At 33.5% G+C, this 18,560-nt stretch overlaps 1 protein-coding gene across 4 annotated transcripts in view; it reads right to left on the bottom strand.

Moving 5' to 3' along the window:
• Window positions 1-18,560, bottom strand: part of LHX2 (LIM homeobox 2) — a 34,783-nt gene that overhangs the window by 11,628 nt on the left and 4,595 nt on the right. Inside the window, exons 1-3 of one of the 4 annotated variants that reach the window (XM_072123418.1) lie at window positions 15,087-15,905; window positions 11,864-12,066; window positions 10,678-11,057 (exon numbers count right to left, since the gene is read on the bottom strand). In XM_072123418.1, coding sequence (XP_071979519.1) covers window positions 10,678-11,057; window positions 11,864-12,066; window positions 15,087-15,302 — 799 coding nt within the window. In that variant the 5' untranslated portion in view covers window positions 15,303-15,905. Of the gene's footprint in view, window positions 1-10,677; window positions 11,058-11,863; window positions 12,067-15,086; window positions 15,906-18,560 lie in introns of those variants that run through there. The other 3 variants (XM_072123419.1, XM_072123421.1, XM_072123420.1) reach the window with 3 other exon arrangements.

Here is an 18,560-nt window from a genome sequence, read left to right as displayed (position 1 = left end):
ACAACAGCTAATCCAACCCATAGTGCATGTAAACCTACTCTTCTTGGAGTCTATGATAAGAGTATGAAAAAAAAAAGTAAAAATAATAAACCAAACCCTGCTACATCGATCTAAAATAATGCCGGAAATATCAAATGTATATATCATAGCTGTCACTTCTAGCCTCGTGTACAGACATTTAGGCAGCTGTGTCTCTGTTTTTCCAGGATTGTTTAGCTTATGTAAGAGGGTGATGCGTGGTTTACTTTTATGGTGCAATAGGAGGGGATAGTTAACACATGTAAAACAAATCAAACCGAAACAGAAGTGGATGAAGTCAAGTACATTTCAAGAGTAGACTTCCAAGTTTATCACCGTACCATACAATGTAAGGAAATGATCATCAGCCAAAGTAGCGCTAAATAGTTAATCATTAGTGTGGATCCGGTTCTGTTCTGAGATGGATTTATTATTCAGTACAACTTAAAGTAATGTCATTCTACTGAGATCTCATCATTTACAAGGACATCTGAATGATGGGCAGCAGGGTCGCTGAGTGGGTAGCACTTCTGCCTTGCAGCGCTGGAGTCCTGGGTTCTAGTCCCACCCAGGGCAACATCTGCAAAGAGTTTGTATGTTCTCTCCATGTTTGCGTGGGTTTCCTCCAGTTTCCTCCCAAACTCCAAAACATACTGGTAGGTTGTTTATATTGTGAGCCCCATGGGGACCGGGACTGATTTGGCAAACTCTGTGTAATCTGTGTGAGCTATATAAAAAATAAAGAATGGATGGTGTCTGGCTTAGTTTCCTGTAAGTCACCAAGTTTCCTCCTACCATTCATTGATGTATTGGTTAGCTATAAGATTTCCTAAAAATTTGGCTTCATGTTTCCGTGTGATGTGTGTGTATTTGATGGTGATACAAATCTCTGTGTATGTTGACATGTTTGTGTATTGTATTGTATTGGTGTGTTGTCAGTATTGTGTGTATTTGTATTGCATGTAATGTGTATTTGTTTGTGTATTATCTGTATAATTCCTTTACCCATTCCCAGCCTGATTGAAAAATGTATTTAATAAACTAAGAATGACCAATTGAAAGTGAAAAATTCTACATGGAAACCATAAGGCTTCCACCTACAGCTCCAACATGGAGTCAGGAGCTCATTTCCTTTTACATTAAACCCCCCATTGTCTCAGAGAATAGAGTAAACTCACAATAGTTAGAGAAAGCTAAACCCATGACAATGCAGAGCACCCTCACAATAAACTTTCACCATACAATCCATATACTTTCTTTCTTCCCTGGGAATTAGGCCCATGTAGGGATTCAGCATTTACCCCAATGACTGCTCTCCAGGGGAGGGAGGGTAGAAATCTCCCTGCTCTCAATGTACTATTGCTATGTAAACAGCTTGTCTATTAAACAAACAACATATAGGGGACAATAGTGTCACTGTGGTCAGTACTACAGTACACTACATGGTGCATGGGCTAGGGTGGGAAGTGTACATAAACTATTATTAGATCATTAGTCATTTTAGCAGTAGCAGTATGCTAATGTTGTAACAGTATTAAACAACTAATTTACCTTTACACTACATTGGGATATCCTAATATAACAAATGTTTAAGATTACAATTATTGTAATTTATTTCTGTTTTTCTTACATATTTGTGTTATAGTGAATAGAAAAGGATTACGAGGTGAAGTTGTCGTTGTATTTTTGCTATTTTTATAGTATAGAAAAGCAAAATGAAATATACAAAAAAATGCTCCTATTAGTATCATTTCTGTAACTTCTCTTTCTACATCTGCTACGTTTAGATCGATAGATGGACAAAAATTAGATCGGATCTTAGAAGGGTTTGAATATGAATGTGAAATTTAAGAATAGTTTTAGTACAATGTTAGCAGTGAGATGTAGTTTTTTAGTCAAAATACAAAAAGAGTTTTTGTATCTTGCCAAGTTGGTGACTATTTTGCTTAGCCACGCCCCCCATAATTCATTATAAAGCAGACGTGACAATAATTTGGGTATACATGGTATAATTAATTCTTAAGGGGTTTAGTATGACTGCCCTATATTCTGTCTATGAACATGAACCCAACAATCTGATACAATGACAGCTGACCTCTTGGATTTCCGACAGTGAGGTAGAGGAAAGGATAAAGGGGTTTCAAATGAAATGTTTATAGGGTGTAGCTGGTATATAACACATTGGCCTTTTAACAGCATTGTATTAATACCTACATTCTATAAGTAAACAGGCGAGAGGTTAAAAATAAAATCACATGATCACTATGTTAAGGATTTAAGAAGGAAAACACAAAAGGAAGTTTACAGACTAAAAACTTGCAGAGTCACTCAACTGCCATGCCAAGCCATTAAACCTCCATCAAACGTGGCAGAGTTAATTACAAGTCATAGTGTAAGAATGACAGCTTGGCAGCAATGATACTGCATTATGTCTGCCACTGTGGGAACAGATATAATTAACTCATTAAATAGCCTCTGATAAGGTCATGCATAATGTATTGCCATATTTGTGGATAATATTAATATTAAGTAAAGAGGGGAAAAATTAGATTCTCTGCAATGACCTTGAGATGGTTTTACAGGAAATACTTATGTAGAATTTATGAATGACTTGTAGATTTGGAAATCCAGTGCCAGTAATCTAACCACTAACGCTGCCTATAAGCTTACATTTATTAAGGCAGATTATTTTTTCATGAGTTTGACTTTTTAGAATTTTTTCAAAATAAATTATTTTAAATTTATAGTAATTTTATTCGTTGGTGTCATTGCAGTTGCACAAAGTAGAATATATGTATATATAAAGTATTAGAAAGCAGGAAATATATCTCCTTTGAACACAAAAAGAAAAACACATCTGGATGATTTTTATGCATGTGTGTTTATTAACAAACATTTGGGGTTTTTTTTAGATTAGATTGTTGTTTATTATTATTGTCTATTACATTCTTAAATCATTGATATTTGGGATGTTTCTGTTAAATGTGTTCTTGAATGGATTACAGATCACGAAGAGCTAAAAAAAAGTGCCTTAAAATCCTGCAAGGGGGAGGGGGGTATGTGGAAAAACTTTTAGAAACATTTGTCTATTTTTAACACAAAATAACTCTTGTTTGCTTTAAATACCACATTCTTATTTCATTGTTTTATGCAAAGAAACAGAACATTTTTAAGAAGCAGGGACATCTTTTATCAGTTTTTTTATCAAAATCCAAAAAAACGCTACAAGAGTGTTATTTTTTTTGTGTCAGTTAAGATAAATTAAAAAATAGTTTCACCACTTGACTTATTTGTTCTTTCTTTCATTTATTTAATTTTAATTAATTTTAAAAAATGTAAAAAAAAAAAATGTTCAATGAAAACGTATGAGAGAAATTGTATAATTCTGGGATTATACACACTGACTGCACATTCTTGTCTTTGCACTTTTTTTGTCTAATACATGTTTTACTTCTGTTTTTAGGGATCTGATTAATTTTTAAGTTACAAAAGTAAAAATGGGCTATATAAACATGTATTTCTTTCACTTTCATTGACTGATCAGTTTAAGTTCTTTAAAAATAGTGGGATTTGCAAGCAGAAAACCCCTAATTTGAATGGAGTTTTATAGCATGCCACAGTCCAATCCTCTTGGATCAACTAAAAAGAAAAAGTAAGTATTCAAATGCTATTGTGAATCCAACCTTAACTTCGGTGGCTATTGGAAAAATAAATTCAATCCAACATGATGGATTTCATTTTTTCAATATTTAGAATCAAATATATTTATCTCCTAACAGTAATTTTAAAAACTTTTGCTAGTTACAACCAATGAGATTCAATTTTGGTTTCTTATGTGCATAGTCAATGATTTCTATATTTTAAGGGTTAGTGAATTTATTGAATGTTATTTGGTTTGTTAAATATTTTTTTTTTCTTTTTATATCATTTTTCTCTTTCTGTTGTTTTTTGTGTTAAAATATAACTATACTCTAGGTATGACAAAATTTAGCCAACACATAGTTATCAGCTTATGTAATACTGGATACACTTTTTAGGAGTCTAGGGAACAGAACAAGATGTGCATTCTGGATTCTATCCTATTGAATGGTGTCATTATTGTTTTTTGTCTCTAGTGTTAAAACATGAACCGTGCTCAAGTGGAGTTTTATCTACACTAACCAGTGCTAACCCTAGGGTGATGGCAAATTACTACACTGGGAGCTTGAACATAAGAGAATCTCACCAATTTGTAAATAATTATGTAAAAATTGTAAAGCACATAAACGAAATATAAAGTAACATTAAACTAATCATCAAGGATTTTATTCTATAGAATATTTATTCTTACAACCTAATACGAATTTTGTCCTAAATTTTAGAATTGATAACTGCCACCAGAACTGATGCTGAATATTGAACAATAATTATTCTACATCTCTGTGAAAAATTAACACTGAATTCCATTTATATCACAAGCTAAAATAAGAGTTGTGGTAGTAAAAATAATTCCCCAGAGAAAATATTAATTCTATTTAACAGTGCATCATCTTAACCCCTTCTACTCCAAAGCAAATGGCTACACATGTGATGGTGATGGTGTTCAAAAGCTAACATATTATTGTGAATTATGATATCAAATTTGTAATTACTATTTATGAAATCAATACAAGTTGTCTCTGAAGTGTATAAAAAGGTAATGTAAATCAAAAGGAAAACTAAAAATCTATAAGTCAGGGCATTCTGTGCAAAAGGGCGGCACAGCTTCAAAATACATTTAAGGTTTTCAGATCTCTGGGAAAATGATCCCTTGGCTCAGTTCAATTTCTGTTTTTTTATTCCATTTTTGGCAGATTCCGTTTAAATCCTTAAAAAATGACTGGATTCAGTTAATACCCTAATTATAAAGCTTAAAAAAAATTCTATTAGTGTGGGCATTGCCTTTGAAAGACTCTATTCATTTCTGTTTCATTACAGACATGTAAAGAATAATAGTTTGTCCTAGTTTAGTCAGGATGCATTTTTTTTTTACCAGATCCCAAAATTTCTTCAGTCAAAAAAACATGAAGAAAATACAGAGTGAATAAAGTTCCTCTACTTCTTCATCTTTCTGAATGTAGAAGCAGATGGGTTTGACAAAAAAATTGAACTTATATCAATTGATGGATCCTAACATGTATCAGTTGGGAAGTCAATGCAGATAAGATGCAAACATAAAATAAAAATTCAAAATAAAGTCAGAATTTTTTTAAGTAGATTTTTTTAAAATGTGGCTAAAAGTTATGGCTAAAATTTAAAGTTGGTCAAATTCACTTTTATACACACAGTTTTTTTTTTTTACTTTATTAAGAGGAAGTTTGTGTTTTTTTTATTTAGAATATTTAGTCATATTCCGAATTTCTTTGTTTTTCCTTTCTTGCTTGTACATCTACAACACAGATTGTCCTCATACACATAGGTTCTTAAGCCATTTCCCTGTTTATGTGCAGTGTACATTACATTTATGTATCTGTATACAGTATATCTGTTTACCATATTAGTAACATATAATTTATATAGCCTCCAATAACTAATTATATCCCTAATAAATTGTTATTCATTAAAAATATTACAACATAATTGTTCTGTTAATTTTTAGTAATGATTTTAAGTGTACTTTTGTGTCTTTGTGGGTCTCAGTGTGTACTAATTATTTTGATTTTGTTCTAGTATTGAAATCTTTTCCACTGACTCCCATAGGCACTGAAATTGTTTGCACTGCACATACTCCAAACTACCTCTAGGGGGAGCTGCAGAGCTGTAGTTTTCAGGCAGGCAGTGTCACCAGAAGAACATTAAAGCATTGTCACTTTCAGCCTGCTTTTAAATAACAGAAGCTCAATTGCTCCTTTCAATCCTATTTATCGATTTACGATAAATAAAAAAAATTATATTTTGTTTAATATTATGTATCTTTATACTACATTCACTTTTCGAGGTACAGGAGATGTAAACAATTCTACAAATATTGCAATTTTCCATTGACTATATTGACTATTGACTAAAACTAATCTAATATTTTATTGAATTTATTATAGTTGAATTTAAGGATTCTTCATTATAATTGATACAATGTCCTGATTCTGTTGTATTTTATGTCATTTTGCGAAATCCCTATCATTGCACATTTATTTGCCTATATTGGTTATATTTCCATTTACTTTCCTGTTGTAAGCCCCATGTGATAAAATAATTACAGAGTATAAGATTTCCGACTGACATAATCGCTGTGTAATTATCGATTTTCACTGGGAATTGTTAAAAAAAAAAACAGCTAAGAAACTGAGCAATGTTATAGTGTTGTATGCACACATATGACTATTGTAAGTCATAATATAAAAGTAGTATATTATTATTATATATTGTCCTTAAATACTTAAGTACTTCGTTTTGTGATTAAGACAGATATTAGACAGATAGATATTGATAGTTATGAGATAATTGATAGATAATTGATAGATGATAGATAAAAAGATGATAGATAGATGATAGGTAGATATTAGATGATAGAAATAGAATAGACAGGTATTATACATCCTTTAAAAATACATTGAATACATTTCTGTTAACCCTTTATATGCTGTATATTTCTGGTTGGGGAGATACTCTACATTGAATGTGGAAACTATAAAGATGAAGTCCAGGCTTCTACCTACCTCTAGAGGTGCAGCCCCAGCATAGAGTCAATACTCAGGAGCTCATTTCCTTTTACATTAAACCCCCCCATTGTCTCAAAGAATAGAGTAAACTCACAATAGTTAGAGAAAGCTAAACCCATGACAATGCAGAGCACCCTCACAATAAACTTTCACCATACAATCCATATACTTTCTTTTTTTCCCTGGGAATTAGGCCCATGTAGGGATTCAGCATTTACCCCAATGACTGCTCTCCAGGGGAGGGAGGGTAGAAATCTCCCTGCTCTCAATGTACCATTGCTATGTAAACAGCTTGTCTACAGTCTATTAAACAAACAACATATAGGGGACAATAGTGTAACTGAGTGGTCAGTACTACATTACACTATCGCAGTGCATGGGCTAGGGTGGGGAGTGTAGAAAAACTATTAGGTCTTGTAGTAGTAGTATTTAACTAACCCTATAAAAGTATTAAACTTCTAATCATATACTATATTATAATTACTACACAGTTTTTACTGTACTACAATTACTTCTTCTACCATTTTGTATTATTAAGATTATCAATACTACTATAGCTGCTGCTGCTACTATTACTTCTACTATTATCCCCACTACAGCTACTAATTATACTATCACTAATGCTAACATTATTACTACTGTTACAACTACTGTTGCTACTACATCTACTATTATCCCCACTACAGCTACTTATTATACTATCAATAATACTGATATTATTACTACAGTTACTACAACTACTGTTGCTACTGCTTCTTCTATTATCCCCACTACAACTACTAATTATACTATCACTAATACTAATATTATTACTACTGTTGCTACTACTTCTACTATTATCCCCACTACAGCTACTACTTATACTATATTTAATACTAATATTATTACTACTGTTACTACAACTACTGCTGTTACTACTTCTTCTATTATTCCCACTACAAATACTAATTATACTATCACTAATATTAATATTATTACTACTGTTACTACAACTACTGTTGCTACTACTTCTACTATCTTTCCCACTACAGCTGATAATTATTATCCCTAATACTATTATTATTACTACTGTTACTACAACTACTGCTGTTACTCCTTCTTATATTATCCCCACTACACTACTAATTATAATATCACTAATACTATTATTGTTACTACTGTTACTGCAACTATTGCTGTTATTCCTTCTATTATTCCCACTACAACTACTAATTATACTATCAATAATACTAATATTATTACTACTGTTACTACGTCTTCTATTATCCCCACTACAACTACTTATTATTCTATTACTCTCATTAATATTACTACTATTATTAATATTATCTCTACCATTGCTATAACAGCTGCAACTACTACTTCTATTATCCCCATAACAAGTATTAATTTTACTATACCTACCACCATTACCACTGCTATTATAAGCTACTTTGCTGCTCAAATAGAGCTTTACTATATTATTACTATTATATTTAAATGCAAATATTACAGGAATCAGGATTCTTATCAATATTATCAGTATTAATATCATTATTATTACTATTTTATCATCACCAGTCTAGTTACTGCTGTTGTTTTTACTATTTTTATATCTACATTCTTATCTACATTTTCATGTTTGACAACACTGTTCTGACTTCTACTACTACTGATATCACCAATACAAGTAGTAATATCACTACAATTACCATATGATAATACTACTGGAACTATCATAAGATCTAGTAGTGATCAGAGTATTCACAGCCCTCTGTACATGACCTATCTGTATTAGGATGACTACAAACAAGGCCTGGGAGGCCTAGAATTAACAGTTTGTGGTCACAAAGAATACAAATCCATTGCTACAAATGCACTGGCACCAGTCACAGGTAGTATATTCCACTTTATACTTTACAGGTGCTCCTGTATGAGAACTATCCCAGGCCTTGATTTACTTGACCTAAAAAAAGCCATCAATACTAGAAGCTGAGGGTGAATTCCGATCACATAGAGGGAGAGGGATAGAGGCTTTTTGAAGTCCTAGTTCCCTTCTGAGCTATTTTCTGCTTGTCAGGATCCATCCACGTCCAAATTGCCCCAGCTAAATCTCCTGGACCCTGCACAGTTATTGGGGCACAATGGCGACTCTTTACCCCTTAACAAAGAACACAGAGACTAAACAGGATTAATACAGATAGTGCTGTGTTCTCTAAATGGTTAAACGTTAACCCCTTTGGTGCCAACTGTACCAGAAACACTTTTTTGAAAAGTTTCTGACAGAAGCAGATTTCCGCCTGAGAGGTGACATTATGGACCATAGTAATTACATCTGTGGGGACTTGGTGTGGGGGAGATGGGGCAGGGTTATTACAAGTACATGCATAAATATTATCTATCTTTCTAACTCTATGTAATATAATTCTTACATATAATTCATTTATCTTCATATAGTATCTTAGTAGTATCTGTTTTATATATTTATCTACCAATATTTTCTATCTGTGTACACATTTTTCTTGCATCAGTTTTCTTCATTATGTAATTCTATTTCTATATTATCACTCTATACAAATCTAGGACTACCTTATCTATTGTTTAGCAACCAACAACTGAATATGGCAAAAATTATATGACTGTGATCCTTTGGAAAGCTTTAGATCTTATCAGAACTCAAAAACATCCCCCCAACACAACTTAAGCAGTAGTTTTAGATGGATAGATAGATAGATAGATAGATAGATAGATAGATAGATATAAGTTATGAAATAGATAGATAAATATAAGTTATGAGATAGATAGATAACTCCTGCTTTAATATATAAATACATATATATTTTTTCCTAATATATAAAAGTAAATTTAGTAAAGCAGAAATCAACCAATACATTTTGTAGATACTCTAATAAACAGATAATTATTCCCTTCATTATTACAGTATTCAATAGGAACCTACAAAATTCTTAAGTTCTATTTCTTTCTCGATTCCAAAGAACCAGGTGTCACATTCTTAACAAACGCAACTCAATTCTGCTCATTATAATATCACGTATAATAGACCTGAAGCTGGATATCCCCCCCCCCCCCAATGAAACAACAGACTATTATGTGATATTTTATAAACTAGAATTGTAACATTTTATATATCCACTTCTTCTTCTCCCTAATCAACTACTTTCCATAGAAGACATTTCATTATCCCCACAATGAACATAGGTATACATGTATATCTTATAATGAACTGTTCGCATAGGCAATAACATACAATTAATAATCATACATGACTCATGGGCTGCTGGGTATGATTTTAGAGGGGAAATTGGTCTACTCTTTATGAGGTGATGTATAAAGCAGGGACCAGAATTGTGTTACTGGGTGTAATTATTAACACAAATACAGTCAGGAAAGCCGCAATCACAGCCTATTTCTGTTATTTATTGAGCGCTTCTGTGCGGACTGGAACCTGATGCAGGAGCTGCACTGCCACTCACATCTTATTACCCAGCACTCCACTCAGGCCTGGCACCTGCAACACCTGCTTAATCCCCGAGCTAGCACAATGCACACCCCTTTTTGCATTTCTAGGGTTAAAATATACTATATTCTATATATATTTGTATATTTAAAAATATACTCTATCATTTTAACCCATTATGCACAATGCCCCCCCCCCCACCTACATACACATGAATTCTGAATATTACACAGTGCTATTATAGTCCGGATCCTCCGAGACAGTGCAGCTAGTCTTTCCTGATCACATGAGCTTCCTTGAAGAAGCTTCTTCCGCTCTACCTTATTGCCATTCATTGCATCTCTACCTGAAGTGAAGAAATGCTAAGATCCCGGCTCCTGCAATTACCAGCTTGACAGCACTCGATGCAAATAATTATCCCCAGCCAGGCTATTATTATCAGTTGAGATTTAATAAATGGAAGCTGTTTGGTGTAATCAAGAGGAAAACACAACATTAGGAATAAATGAGAATGCAGCTGCTTACCTGCGTTATAAGCTGCCAGGTCTGCACCAGGCCCTGGACTCTTCCTCTTCCTAGGCCTGCCCTTCTGCACAGTTCCCACACCATTGTAATAAGGCAGCCCCAAAGAGGTCGCCCCAGACCCCAGTCCTGAACCCTTCCCTGATGTCACATCCGAGTGATTAAAGTGGACTTGATACTCTCCCTGGATTAAAGTCTCAAAGTGAAGCCTGCAGTAGACCAGATTGTCCTTCATCCCAAAATGGTCCCCAGTGGTCAACATTTTGTTGCAAGTGTTGCAGGTAAAGCAGTTGAGGTGGTAGACTAAGTCCCTGGCTCTCATGACCATCTCAGAAGCTGAGATCCCCAAGTGACATCTGGCACATCTCTGGACTGAAAACCTCCTGAAAATACAGAGCAAGGGCACAAGTTATAGCCAATTAAACCTGGACAGTAGGACTTTCGCTGAGCTTAAAGGGACCACCATGTACAAAGGCTCTAGAACATCATTCATATATCTATCTTTATAGACATTTTCTGGTCTCAAATAACATCTTACATGGGACTGCAGATTACATAGCCATTAGTAAATAATATACATTAGGATGTGTGTGCCTTTAAGGATCACACCATCAATACTATATGTAACTTGTTATTCATAACAATGGGAAACATACAAGATCATTATTACCATACCCAATGTCAATCATCCCACATCCATGTAACCTGCTTAATCTAAAATTAAGGTGGGACTTTACCCTTTACATGCACTCACTATTGTCCCAGAAGCTGAGCCATAAAGAGATGTTTGCCTTGGTTTATAACTAAAGAGGAACCAACTCTCAGAATTTCACAGAATGAAATAGATTTATAAGAGACCTGAGAATTCTGTTTTATTATAGAAATATTATTTTAGTGGTTTATGGTAGTAATGGGGGCAGTGTTATTGTAAGAGAATGGGGTATAATCACAACCTGGTGTGGGTTTGGGTTTTACAAGTTGAGCAGTTGTTGTTTTTAATATTGTACTGGTGAAGGTTGGTCATAATAAAATGTAGAAGAATAACTTTGACTATAGATATGTAGAATGGGGAAAAAAACATGTCATTTATGTTTCCTGAATGTAATTACGTATAAAGACACATGTATCAGAGCTGAATAGATAGAGATATTAAAAATATAATCCCCTCCATATAGGGAGACATTCCTACCTGTAATAGTCCTCTTTGCAATAGATGCTGCCATCTTTACTGAAGCAGGTGAGCTCAGACTCCAGGTTTAATTTACATTCACAACACTTTAAGCAACGCATGTGCCACTGTTTGTCCACTGCCAGGAGGTAATACCTGTCCGAGATCTTCCCTCCACAGCCGGCACATAGAGCAGCCCTGTCATTACTAATGGAGGGCATCGTCTGTGGGGGGCAAATATAAAGACATTAATATCAGATCACACACTTTTCATCATACATATTGCACTGTATCAAGTGAATCAAAAATTCTTCCTTAGCTATTGCCTCTAACCCTAGCCCTACCACTATTAAAATCCAAAAGATTGTAATAATAAAATAAATTACAATTTGAATTGTGTAGAATCATCATACACTCCAATTCGATACATGAGTCCAAACAGCTTTCAATCAAAACCAGAAATAAATAATGAACATACAATCACCTTTTAACATAATATAAAACTATATACAATTCACAGGAATTCATTTAGCATTGCAAACTTATAAGGAAATCAGAAACTCTTCATTAGGCACCAATGAGGCTGAAAGGGTTAACTACAATTTGAAATCAAACTATTATTTTTTTAGGCTATTTCTTAAATCCAGTTTAAAACTTTTTTACTAAAGCATAGCACTTAAACTCACATTACATTTATATGTTATTGTATATGATATTGATCCTGAGTTTCACCCTTTATGATCTGCGCATTTATTTTTATATTTCATTTAAATGTTTTTATTTTTGGCAAATTTATATTATAAAAAGATCTTTTAATACAATTAAGAAAATTTCAAATATTAAGCCATTTTCTAAAGCAATTAATTCACATGCATTAATCCATATCCATCTACTAGACACATGTAGATAACAGTGAGTCTTAGCTTTACACTAGAGACATAGGCTGATCGCAGGAAATACCGATCATTGAACTCGACTTACTAATAATAATTTTATAAGCTATTTCCTGAAAGTCACAGAAGTCAAAACAAACTCTGTATTAGGCATTCATGGAAAAAAATGTAAATAAAAAAAATAAAAATATCCTATTTACTTATAGGGGAAATAAATGTAGGTTTTATTTCAATTCTATATTATTTTAATTCTTTATATGACCAGTTTTTGTCATACAAAATACTTAGTTAAATCCTCTTATATATACATTATGCTTGATACATTTTATTTACAATAAATTTTTATATTGATCCCTATACTTTTACAAATATATAATTTTTTTTGGTTTTTGCTTGTTCTCTTCAGTAGTTAAGAACTTAATTTCTTTGATTTACATTGCTATGTCGCCATAAAAATATTTAACAAAATAATGATAAAATAAAATCCAATTTCTGTTTTTAGCTTAAGATCATCTCCTTAATACAATTCTTTCTTTTAAACTTATATAGATGTTATTGAAACTTTGTTGCTGTTTTTGTTGTTTCTTTTTAAGCTCTATGCTGATTCAATCACATGGTTACACATCTATCAGAGGTTGTTTATTTTCTATATTTTCATGTATTTAAGCATTTTTTGGCAGTATTTTAGTACATGATTATATGTCACTTTATAAAAGTCAATTTAATGACATTTGTTTCTCTTCTTTTTATATTAAATTATTGGAATTTTTAGTAAAATTGGTTGTTTGTTCAATGATTTTACTTGCTACTAGTATTGTTATTAGTACTGGCACAGCTACTATATTGCTATTATTTCCTTACCTTAGAATTGTAGCCTGCAGCTCAGGGCCCCTCCCCACCTCGGACTTGAATCCCGGCCACTGCCTACCCTCTATGTCTTTCCTCTGTCTATAACAAAGCTGATGGTTTATTGTTATATATATTAATCTATATAAATATATACTTATACATTCACTTTGACCTATTTTTACCCTTTATTGATTGAAATATCTACAATATCACCCATGAGCTGTTATTTTTTGGCAGATAAAGTATTATTCTTTATTTCTTTGGCTGTGTGATATAACATCAAATAATAATTAAAGAATTGCAGTATTTTATGCACAAAATATTATAATTATAAGGACTATGTTTTTTCTATTTATTAATCTTCATTTGCTAATTTATATTCATCTTCTGTGCACTGTACAATGTAGAGGACACAGAAAAGAAACCCCTCACTTCATACTCGAAACATCACTTGAAGGCAGAAAATATAGATCCCTAGACTGGTCTTATTTTAAATAATTTTATATATACTGAGAATATAATCTTTACACATTAAAAAAAATTAAAATAGAGACACTTTAGTTTAATTTAAAAAAAAAAAGATTCTTTTTTTAAGTTACATTTTTTAATTTTTATTTTTATTTTAAAAACATTTCTAATTATTTTCTGTAAATGAAAATGGATAAATAAAAAATATTAAAAATGATTCACACAAAACCTAATGTATACCCTTTATAATATTAGAGTGATATATATATTTATATATATATATATATATATATATATATATATATATATATATAATTTAGCTTCCTTTATAATTTTTAGGCTATACAAGTTATATTTTTATTGTTATTGTTTAGTAGTTTTTGGTTATATTTTCAAAGTTTAATTTATTTTTTTAAATTGATATGAAAATGTATAGTTGAAATTTTAATGGCCGAACATTTAGCTACTAGCAATGTTTATGACTACAATTGAAATTACTGGATAAGAATTATTTTGCTATTCAATGATTTGCATTGTAATATCAAAGGCTTCACAAACTAAAATACAAGATATTTCATTTTAAATACCACCTAAAGGTTTAGAACTGATTTTATATTAATAATTTGAAACATAAATATTAAGGTTGCTTGACATTTTTATAGTTGTTTTTGTTATTTTTATGGAGTTACAATTATGTTAGATCCATTGACTACCATTGTGTCATAGCTGTTATACTACATTTATGAACATGTATATTAGATGTTTACGTGAAGAACAATATGATAATATTCTGCTCTGATATCTGGTTTCACATAGCTAAATAAGCAAATTATACAAAAAGATGTCTGTTTTCCTTCTTATTGTACATTGTTGGTATCAATGTTATAATGACTGCTGCATCTCCTATCATTATCATTACTAGTAGTATTACTATAACAACAGTTATTACTATTATTTATCTTTCATTTGATATAATTGTAGCCTGCAGCCTTGGCCTTTCCCCACCCCATCCTTGAATCCCGTCCGCTGCCTACCGTCTCAGTCTCCCCTCTGTCTATAGCAGAGCTGATGGCTGAGGCTTCAGTTTTGGATCTTCTGTCCATCTCGTCGATGACCCCATGCATCTCCCCCCCTGATAGACTGTGGAAAAGCATCTCTGGAGCGTGGAAAGAACACTTGTGGTGGGAATCTTTACAGATGCTGTGGTAGCTGCAACCTACTTCCATAAACTGGAGTCCTAAGCCATGCATTGACTGTCCCCCCTGAGGAGCAGACTTGTTCCTGGGATGGTTCCTTTTTCGATGAAACCCAAAACTCACAGGTGTTAAAAGTCAATGTCCTAAGAAGGTTTCCTTCCTCAAGAATGTCATGTGATGATCCCGATAGCTAGAAGGCTAACCTTGAGGACATTGCTGCTGCTGGTGCTGGAGGTGGTTGTGGTGGGGATCCTCAGGTGGCCTCTGGAGTTGTAGGACTTCTCAGTGTGGTCACAAGCACAACTGTCCTATAGCTTTAAATGCTATAAAGATCAGATGAAAAAAGATGCAGTTAGACATCTAGGCCTCTCACAGTGCAGATGGGACAGGATCCATTCATCATCTGCAACATCTTTGACTCAGTCCTCCAAAAAGGAGCAGAAGTTTGTGCACCGGAGAAATAGATTTCTTATTTATTGATCACAACTAAATTCCCCAAATCAAGTTGAGAGTGTTGTGTGGGTCCTGTGGATCTTCCTGCAGGCAGGGCTGAGTATGAGTAATGGGGGAGGAGGGTCTTCTGCATGGACTTGGTGTAATCCCTTAAAGTGAGAAGCTCTCTTCTTTATTTCTGTTCTGCAGTCCTGTGTGCACTGAGCTCTGCACCTTTTCTACAGGGCCTGTGATGTCATCACAGGCCTCATCCCCATTGGCTGCTGCCTGCCACTGGCTGCTTATTATAGACAGCACTGTGTGTATGGGGTGGGGGGCACAGCAGTTTGCATGCAGCAGAGGGTCTGTTCTCCTCTCCCTTATAATATGCTACCCTGTACCATAACGTCAGACGGACTTTGACTTGGGCACTGCATCTTCTTCCCGTTTTACGTTCCTAAATAATCCATTCTGATAGTAAGCACAATGAATATTTAAGATGGGTGCCCCAAATATTGCAAAGCAAAATTTAAGTTATCGCAAATTTAGTGTTATATTGCTTGCAATAATATTATAATTACTAAAATTCTCATTTCCAATGCAAAGATTAGATATCACACACTTTGATATAGGTCACTGATATAAAAGAGAGTTATAATGGGTATAATATAGTTATCGTATTATAATACATTCAATAACGCTTTTTAAAAAAACTACCCCCCTCTCTGTCAGGTCTCATAAAGTATCAATGTCTTTCACATTCACTATCAATGAGAATACACGAGGTCTCTCTTTTAATACAAAAGCATTTTGGAAATGTGGATGGAATTTAAAAATCCAAGGGAAAAGCAACGGGAGGAGGGGGATGAGAGGGAAGGTTAACTCCTTCAACACCAAAGGCTCCCTGTAAAAATGTCTTTAATTAGAGGCAGTTCTCCAGCAGCAGGAGGGTTAACAGAGATCAATTAGAAAAAACGAGTTGTTGATTAGAAAGCCAAACATTTAGTGTTACAAATTCGGCAGTTCAGTCTCCAAACCCATCAGAGACATAGAGGCAGGGTGTATACTGTCTATACTCCCCATCCACCCCGCTGTATGAAATATTTAGTTATACATGAAATAGATCCAATGATACAACATCGCTGCTAACGATCCACTGACACACTGCATCAGCACAGGCACAAGTGGACATGAAATACAGCAATTCTATGCTTTTAATCTCAAAATGTGTGTAGATAGGTAGAGTGATGGATGCACCGGTAGGTAGATGGATAGAGAGTGATAGATGATAGATAGATGCAAAAAGATATTTGATATGTTAGATAATATAGTACACAGTTACGTGATAGATAGATAAAAGATAGATAGATAGATAGATTGTTAAATATAGTTAAATGTATATAAATGACAAATATGTAAATATTTATTGGATAAATAATGCTACAAAATAAATAGAATATAAATAAAATATATGTAAAATGTAAATAATGATAAAATATAATATATAAATAAAATATAATATATATAAATAGATGATTTTTTTTTTATCCGTTAATATTCTAATTATAATACAAAGTCATTTCTAAACACATATTGGACTTATTCTGTTCCTCCATAGAAAATAAATGTATATTTTGCACTTTACACCCTACAATTAACCCCTTCCCCACAAAACCCTTAAACATACACACTCATATGTCTACCCCCATAGTCTGCAGTTTACCCAAACACATCATATACATTTATGCATTATATGTGTATGTGTGTGAATAGTGGGTGAAGGAGTTGCTAGCGTATTATCCTGTGGAGATTTCCTTATAAACACAAGGACCTTTCAGAATTTGTAAGTAGCTGCCTAATCTGGCGCCTGTGGGATCTGCTCAGACCAACCCAATGCAGAGGAGTCTCCTGTACCAGAGCAGCAAAGACTATTTGTTCTGGCGTCTTTATGATTTTGCTCAAAAGGAAATAAATGTTTAACCTCTTTTTGGCCATAGTGGAATTAAAGGAATTCTAGAAATTATAATTATTGGAACCAACCGTATCATCAATATCTTTTATTTTGTTTATGAGCTCAATACATATAATATTAGGATGAACATGCAAGAGAATGATAAGAAATATTGCAAGATCTTATAATGATATTAAAATATATGGAAAATACAACCCATGGTATAAACATATCAAGTACAATAGAGCACAACACGATAACATAGAATAGTAAATAATATCAAATATATATTTAATGCATTTATAACTAAAATAATTTTAGATTTTTTTTTATCTTTAAATAGATTGCTCCCTCCCCAAACCCTGGATGCCCATGCTTTTAGGCTTATGTTAGGATTGCTGAGAAGCAGCATCTCCTCTGGTCCAGAGATGATCCCACAACCTCTTATTCTGCAGGAAGATGACAGGTGAACAAACCACAAATGCTGAGACTCCCCAGCCAACGCCTGCGAGTAGTAATCAGCTATAGTATACCATCTGCCAGCTACTAGGAGCCCAGAGCCTATACCAGCTCCCAGACTAGCTAGTGTGACTAAAGCCCAACAAAGGGACTTTGCTCAAGGCACAAGGCTGGGAACCTGGTGCACAATCCATACCACCAGCTAAACCCTGTATGTGTCATGTTAATAGGATCATCTCTGCTGGGGCTGGTTGGACCTGGGATGGCCCAGGTAAGTAAGGGGTTAAAGTTAGGAATCAGTGGGAAGAAGTGAGGAGGAGGATGTGATTGATCTGTCATATGTTTCCCAAGTCTCATACGGTCATTAAGACTTAATATATAGTGGAGCATACAATAAAGCAAGGAATTAAAAGATGGTTGTAGCTGGAGGCTGCCTGCACATTGTCTGCTGTGGTGTTATGTCTTCATAG

The sequence above is a fragment of the Engystomops pustulosus genome, chromosome 9 (assembly GCF_040894005.1).
Source record: "Engystomops pustulosus chromosome 9, aEngPut4.maternal, whole genome shotgun sequence".
Lineage (NCBI taxonomy): Eukaryota > Metazoa > Chordata > Amphibia > Anura > Leptodactylidae > Engystomops > Engystomops pustulosus.
This window is presented reverse-complemented; position numbering and strand designations above follow the sequence as displayed.